Source organism: Schistocerca gregaria, chromosome 4 (genome assembly GCF_023897955.1).
Source record: "Schistocerca gregaria isolate iqSchGreg1 chromosome 4, iqSchGreg1.2, whole genome shotgun sequence".
Taxonomy (NCBI): domain Eukaryota; kingdom Metazoa; phylum Arthropoda; class Insecta; order Orthoptera; family Acrididae; genus Schistocerca; species Schistocerca gregaria.
Window position 1 is genome coordinate 499,605,696 of NC_064923.1, and position 8,283 is coordinate 499,613,978.

At 39.0% G+C, this 8,283-nt stretch overlaps 1 protein-coding gene across 1 annotated transcript in view; it reads left to right on the forward strand.

Annotated features, from left to right (window-relative positions):
- LOC126267369 (methylosome protein 50-like) overlaps window positions 1–7,729 on the forward strand; it is a 48,851-nt gene extending 41,122 nt beyond the window's left edge. Inside the window, exon 7 of the mRNA XM_049972548.1 lies at window positions 7,473–7,729. Coding sequence (XP_049828505.1) covers window positions 7,473–7,641 — 169 coding nt within the window. The 3' untranslated portion in view covers window positions 7,642–7,729. The remainder of the gene's footprint in view (window positions 1–7,472) is intronic.
- The last annotated feature ends 554 nt before the right edge of the window (window positions 7,730–8,283 follow it).

Here is an 8,283-nt window from a genome sequence, read left to right on the forward strand (position 1 = left end):
ATTCCACACTAGTGGCTGGTTTCAATTGTCTGCTGAATTTCAAGTGCAAGTTTTCATCTTCTGGCATGCATGGCATTATGCCATAGAAAAGAACTAAACCTGAGATAATATAGTAGTGGTACTCCAAGAAAATTTGCATCAAAAAACCACACCGAAAAGCTTAATATCAGGTTGGGATCCACTTCATTGTGAATCTGGACATGAGCAATTCAGCTTAAAGTGCAATCCATATTTTAATATGGTTTATAAAATTCCAATGATCTTGGAGTATGCTCTGGTGTTCCATTTCTGTTACGCCGTAATGTAAGAGCTCTTCATGCAACATACATACATACATACATACAAGCAAGCAAACAAACAAACAAACACATGGGCTTCCTACATCATTGTAGCTACACATGTGCTGTAGTGCCCGTTTTCTGGCACACACTGGCAGCTGCTCAAACAAACACATTTCTAACGGGTCACAGGAAAATATTGTGAATGGTGGTTCGAAGCGCATTACTTTCAAAATAAATTTCGTTTTACACAAGATGAATTATGTTACATGTGAGAATGTGCAATGAATTTCCTAAATTGCACAGTTTTGACTCTCATTTAAAACTTAACACTTTGAGGACCAACCACTTAGAAGAATTTAGAAACCAGATCATATATTTGTTATTATTTAAAATTTTACTGTCACATTTGAGTGACGTATCGTAAAGTGTAAAACCTTCAAAAAAAGACCAATCTTATATACAAAAGCTTAGCTCTTCTTTTAGCTACACTATGTGTATTAATTTAAACCATTAACTTTTCCTATCTGTGTTTGCACAACTTAACAATGATGTTGCTATTGGCTGACTACATCATGTCCTACGCTCTGAATATGTGCTTGGTGAGATCATAGCATCACCCAACTTGGACTACATTCCATTATCCTCGTTTTGCTTTTGTTTTTGTTCATCTTATATCCTCCCTTAAAGACACTGTCCATTCCTTTCAACTGCTCTTTCAAGTCCTTTGCTATCTCGGACAGAATTACAGTGTCATCAGCGAACCTCAGTTTTTATTTCTTCTCCATGGATTTTAATACCTACTCCGAACTTTACTTTTGTTTCCTTTACTGCTTGCTCAATATACAGATTGAATAACATCGGGGAGAGGCTACAACCCCGTCTCACTCCCTTCCCAACCACTGCTTCCCTTTCATGTCCCTTGTCTCTCATAACTATATGGTTTCTGTACAAATTGTAAATAGCCTTTCACTCCCTGTATTTTGCCCCTGCCACCTTCAGTATTTGAAAGAGAGTATTCCAGTCAACATTATCAAAAACTTTCGCTAAGTCTACAAATGCTAGAAATGTAGGTTTGCCTTTCCTTAATCTATCTTCTAAGATAAGTCGTAGGGTCAGTATTGCCTCATGTGTTCCAACATTTCTACGGAATCCAAACTGATCTTCCCTGAGGTCAGCTTCTACCAGTTTTTCCATTTGTTTGTAAAGAATTTGCGTTAGTATTTTGCAGCTGTGACTTATTCAACTGATAGTTCAGTAATTTTCACATCTGTCAACACCTAATTTCTTTGGGATTGGTATTATTATATTCTTCTTGAAGTCAGAGGGAATTCCGCCTGTCTCATACATCTTCATCACCAGATGGTATAGTTTTGTCAGGACTGGCTCTCCCAAGGCTATCAGTAGTATTTCGAATTTACATTTTCATAATATGAAAATATCCAGTGTACCTGTTGCTGTACATCAAAGACCTTTCCAAAACATTCTTTTGAGTGCCGGAAGTTCTACACTAGTGTATAAAACCTTAACCATTCGAAGCATTTATATGTTTTACAGTTCTGAGGGAAAGTATACTGTCACTTAACATAGAAAAAGTGCATTTTTAACTGGGAAATCTGGGAAAATGTGGAATTTTTTTCCTCCTCCACATGTACACCCTCGACATTCAGACACAGAACAAACTGACTTTGTACTGGTTTCTAATTTTGGCTCCATGAATCGCACCTCTCTCTCTCTCTCTCTCTCTCTCTCTCTCTCTCTCTCTCTCTCTCTCTGTGTGTGTGTGTGTGTGTGTGTGTGTGTGTGTGTGTGTGTGTGTGTGTGTGTGTGTGTGTGTGTGTGTGTGTGTGTGTGTACTGTGCTCAGTATTCAAGCATCCTGGTTCTGTCCATTGAAGGGCTTCCCTGAACCATTTATGGTGACAGCTTTCAAACAATTCTAAGCCTCCAACAACATAAAATACCTTTTTGGTTTGCCATTTCACCCATTCCTCTAATTACAAAGCAAAGCATATTATGCGGATGTTCAAGCAGCAAACGTCTCCATCATGGGAGACAACTGCAAGCTTCTCAGTCTCCTGGTGCCACAGTCTCAGGAACCACAGCTCCCAGTTCCTCATACCAGTCAGTGGGCCAATGTGATGGAATACCGACCATGCCACCAGTTCACTCTCCGATGCATCAACGAGGACACTTTCGACCTTACATGCCCATTATGGGGGGTGGTATCAAAGCATGATACTGAAAGCCTGCTGGAGGGTATGGAACTTCATCCAGCCACTAGACAGCACTGCTGCACCTACAAACACCAGTGTTGCTCTGTGATGCAATGATGGCCTCACTGTGCCACAGTACCATGCCAATCTTGCTAGACAGCAAGTGCTCTTGGTCATGCTATAAAGCTAGTTGTGCTGTGATAAAGCTTTGCCATCTCCATTGTTAGTTTTCCTCTTGTTGTTTGTCTTTCTTCATATTTGGCACTCCACTATTTGACCTCAGGCTGTTCAATCCAGTCTTTGTGGGTTTTCTTAAGTTGTAATTGACTTCTTACGAATCTTCGTCACAGTAAACAGTAAAGAGAAAAGTTCATCAAAAATCTGACTAAGACCTAAGAATCAAAATACAACCCAGATAGCTCAGCATGTTCTTTGTCTGGTTGTGAAGAAAATATTGTTTGTCCAATCACTTACTGCATCTCGCAGACTGAGAGAAAGAGGAAAAGAAAGTGTGTTTCAGTGGGATGTGAACAGGTACAGAACTCACAAGTAGGAACTTTAAATATGAGTACACTAAAAGCACTTTGCCTGAGTTTACAGGAGACATGGAAAACCACCAACACAACTGGGCTAAGAGACGGTGCACTCAACACGAAAGATGACCTTGTTGGTGACAGGTTGTGTTGTATGATGTTACTCATAAGTAATATGTGCCTCTTGCCTATTCCATTCCATTCACTGTCAACCAGGATAAAGTTACCAGTACGGTTGTCACCTGTAGCTCACTGAATATTACTGTGACTGGTTTTTTCTCGTATCACCATCTATTTAATGAAGAGGATTTTGCAAGACATCATTAAGCAACACTCTGCCATTCATCCTTCATTGGAATTTTAATATGCACATTGTGCTTTGAGGTTGTAGCACAAAATGCCACAGGGGTCATAGTATCAGAAGACATATGCCTCCCAGAGGTCAAGCAATAAATTTTGAAGAAGTTACAGAGCCATTCATGGCCATTGATATCACCTGCTGCCCCTGCTGTTAGTACTGTGTAGGATAAATTTTTCACTAGGTAGATAACCTGAAAGATTATTTGGAATAGGTGCTTCAGAGTGAACTAGACACATTACTACCAATTAGCTAGATTTTATCACAAACATAATCTCTAAGACCTGATTAATCATTGTTGTTGTGGTCTTCACCTCTCAGCACCTACTGCAACCTACATCCTTCTGAATATGCTAAGTGTATTCATCTCTTGGCCTCCCTCTAAGATTTTTACCTTCCGTGCTGCCCTCCAGTACTAAATTGGTGATCCCTTGATGCCTCAGAACATGTCCTACCAACCGATCCCTTCTTCTGGTCAAGTTGTGCCAAAAACGTCTCTTCTCCCCAATCCGATTCAATACTTCCTCATTAGTTATGTGATCTACCCATCTAATCTTCAGCATTCTTCTGTAGCACCACATTTCGAAAGCTTCTATTCTCTTCTTGTCCAAACTATTTATCGTCCATGTTTCACTTCCATACATGGCTACACTCCATACAAATACTTTCAGAAATGACTTCGTGACACTTAACTCTATACTCTATATTAACAAACTTCTTCAGAAAGGCTTTCCTTGCCATCGCCAGTCTACATTTTATATTTTCTCTACTTCGACCATCAGTTATTTTGCTCCCCAAATAGCAAAACTCCTTTACTACTTTAAGTGTCTCATTTCCTAATCTAATTCCCTCAGCATCACCCGACTTAATTAGACTACATTCCATTATCCTCGTTTTGCTTTTGTTGATGTTCATCTTGTATCCTCCTTTCAAGACACTATCCATTCCGTTCAACTGCTCTTCCAAGTCCTTTGCTGTCTCTGACAGAATTATGGTGTCATTGGCGAACCTCAAAATTTTTATTCATTCTCCATGAATTTTAATTCCTACTCGAAATTTTTCTTTTGTTTCCTTTACTCTTGCTCGATACACAGACTGAATAACATCAAAGATAGGCTACAACCCTCCCTCACTCCCTTCTCAACCACTGCTTCCTTTTCATGTCCCTCAACGTGTATAACTGCCATCTGGTTTCTGTACAAACGGTAAATAGCCTTTCGCTCCCTGTATTTTACCCCTGCCACCTTAAGAATTTGAAAAAGAGTATTCCAGTCAACATTGTCAAAAGTTTTCTCTAAGTCTACAAATGCTATAAACGTAGGTTTGCCTTTCCTTAATCCGTCTTCTAAACTAAGTTGTAGGGTCAGTATTGCCTCACATGTTCCAATATTTCTATGTAATCCAAACTGATCTTCCTCGATGTCAGCTTCTACCAATCATCTGTAAAGAATTCGTGTTAGTATTTTGCAGCTGTGACTTATTGAACTGATAGTTCGGTAATTTTCACATCTGTCAACACCTACTTTCTTTGGGATTGGAATTATTGTATTCTTTTTAAAGTCTGAGGGTATTTCCTACTGCTGGAGCCTTCTTTTGACTTGGGTCTTTAGTGCTCTATCACACTCTTCACTCAGTATTGTATCTCCCCTTTCATCTTCATCTACATCCTCTTCCATTTCCATACTATTGTCCTCAAGTACATTGCACTTGTATATACCCTCTGTATACTCCTTCCACCTTTCTGCTTTCCCTTCTTTGCTTAGAACTAGGTTTCCATCTGAGCTCTTGATATTCGTGCAAGTGGTTCCCTTTTCTCCAAAAGTCTCTTTAATTTCCTTGTAGGCAGTATCTATTTTACCCCTCATGAGATAAGCCTCTACATCCTTACATCCATCCTCTAGCCATCCCTGCTTAGCCATTTTGCACTTCCTTTTGATCTCTTTTTTGAGACTTAGTATTCCTTTCTTCCTGCTACATTTATTACATTTTTATATTTTCTCCTTTCATCAATTAAATTAAATATGCCTTTTTACCTACTGCCTTCACTATTTCATCTGTCAAAGCTACCCATTCTTCTTCTAATGTGTTTCTTTCCCCCATTCTTGTTAATCGTTCCCTAATGCTCTGCTTGAAACTCTGTACAAACTCTGGTTTAGTCAGTTTATCCAGGTCCCATCTCTATAAATTCCCACCTTTTTGCAGTTTCTTCAGTTTTAATCTAGAGTTCATATTAGATTGTGGTCAGAGTCCACATCTGTTCCTGGAAATGTCTTAAAATTTAAAACCTGGTTCCTGAATCTGTCTTGCCATTATATAATCTGTCTGAGACCTTCCAGTATCTCCAGGCTTCTTACATAAATACAAGCTTCTTGCATGGTTCTTGAACCAAGTGTTAGCTGTGATAGTTGGCATATAAACTTGTACTACTGTGGTAGGCATGGGCTTCATATTTATCTTGGCCACAATACTGTGTTCACTATGCCGTTTATAGTAGCTTACCCGCATTCCAAATTTTTTTAAAATTAATTATTAACACTACTCCTCCATTACCCCTATTTGATTTTGTATTTATAACCCTGTATTCACCTGACCATAAGTCTTGTTCTTCCTGCCACCGAACTTCACTAATTCCCACTATATCTAACTTTAACCTCTCCATTTCCCTTTTTAAATTTTCTAACTTACCTGCCTGATTAAGGGATCTGACATTCCACACTCCAATCTGTAGAATGAGTTTTTTCTTTCTCCTGATAACGACGTCCTCCTGAGCAGTCCCCACCCGGCGATCCAAATCGGGGTACTATTTTACTTCCAGAATATTTTATCCAAGAGGACACCATCATTATTTAACCATACAGTAAAGCTGCATGCCCTCGGGAAAAATAATGGCTGTAGTTTCCCATTGCTTTCAGCCATTCGCAGTACCAGCACAGCAAGACCATTTTGGTTAGTGCTAAAAGGCCAGGTCAGTCAATCATTTAGGCTGTTGCCCCTGCAACTACTGAAAAAGACTGCTGCCCCTCTTCAGGAAACACACATTTGTCTGGCTATCTGTATCGCTGAGGCACGCAAGCCTCCCCACCAACGGTAAGGTCAATGGTTCATTGGGGGGTGTTATGCATGTCACTAATACGCTGTATCAAAAGACAACAGAAATCTGTAAGAGGCTACCTCATTCCCAGTTGAGTGACTTGTTACTGTGCAATAATGGATAATTGACAAATTGAAAGTTAGTCTGTATCGCCAGGAGGGAACACTCCAGCCCTTAGGTCCATGACAGTAAGGGCTTGGAAGAGAATGGTTTAAATGTTCCTTTCTCCATAGTCGATATGAAGTCTAATTGACACAGTGAGGATAACATTGAAGAGTATTTTGAATGACTATATGATTTACTGATCGATCTCTAACTCCCTAGCTTCAGCTCTGCCATTAAAGTGGATGCTTCAGAGACTACTGGAGTGAGTAGTGAAGAAAGGCTTTACTTTTCCCAGATGAAGCTGTGTGTCCATTGTAAACACGCTTGTTGTAATTTTAATGATTCACAACTAAGTTTTAATGACACAGTTCACAATTTTAATCACTGTAAATTACTTTAGTCTTGTATTTGGTGTAAGTTCACATGGCTACTCCACACCTGTAGAACCTTAAATTAAAACTACAAGGAGACACAATGAATGTCTGGTAATTACCTTTAGGAGGAGAGAATCTGTAAATTCTGGTGTAATAGATGTGTTGGTGGAGAATTTCTTTGCAGTACAGTGACACTGTTTGGCTGCCATTTATAGTTAGTCAAAAACTAAAGTTTGAAGTTCTTTTTCCAGTTCACTCGGATAGCTGTGGTTGGACATGTAGATCAGTTACAGATCACTGCTCCCCTTTCAACTTTGTCTCCCCTCATACTCTTGGCTTGGCATCTGAGTGATGTGCCTTCTTTCTTACTTCCTGTTCCATGTCCCTCTTGTTGCCAGCGTCTTTTTGTTTTTTATTTTTCATTCATTCTGTCAAATATAGGTTCAGTTGATAATCACACTTCTCATTGGCTCCACAAATTTTGTTTAATATATATTAAGACTTAATTTGTATTTCAGCTATTCTGATGACCGTCACAAGGACTTTGTTCGTGGTATTGCATGGCATCAAAGGGACGCATCATTTTACACCTGTGGATGGGATAAGCAGGTATTTCGCCATATTCCAAGTGAAGCTTCAGCAGAAATGGAAGTAAACGAAGTTGGTGGAGATCGTGCCCTTTCTTAGGAAAGCTTTTCCACCTAGAAAATTACTTAATGTTATTAATTTTGAAGAATTTTTTAAAAAATAAAGGATTTCTCTCAACTGGTAAATATTTTGATTTTAATTTCTTGTGTGTCTCCTGCAGTTGCTTAATGTGTTGTCTTGGGGTGTTTAAGTAAGGACTTAATAATTTGTCCTTTCCCTCTAAACATCCTTCTGCAGTAGAAACATTAATTCATTGACATACACATTGAAACCACCCATCACGAGAATCGAACTTAATTGCATCATATGAAACAATGGAAAGAGAAAAAAATAGTTAATGATGCGAAGGGAATGAGTAAGAAGAGAATGTTAGTGACCTTGGCAAACAGTATGTTTCAATGACCAAGCAGTTGACAAAAAATAACAAGGAATGGACAAGGCTCAACTGATCTTCAATTATTGCTGTTACTTGAACCTGTCTAGAGAAGACTAATGCTGAAAACAGTAGTAGTAGAAAGATGTCGATCATCTGTACATAACCAAGAAAGTTTGCACTACTTTTTCTTTGTTTCTTGTAATAGACATCCACCTAGTGTAAATCATGTTACCTAAGCCTGTAATGGGAAACTGTTTATTTTACCAGCTGGACAGCTGACAATGCCCAGTGTCAGAATGTTTCTG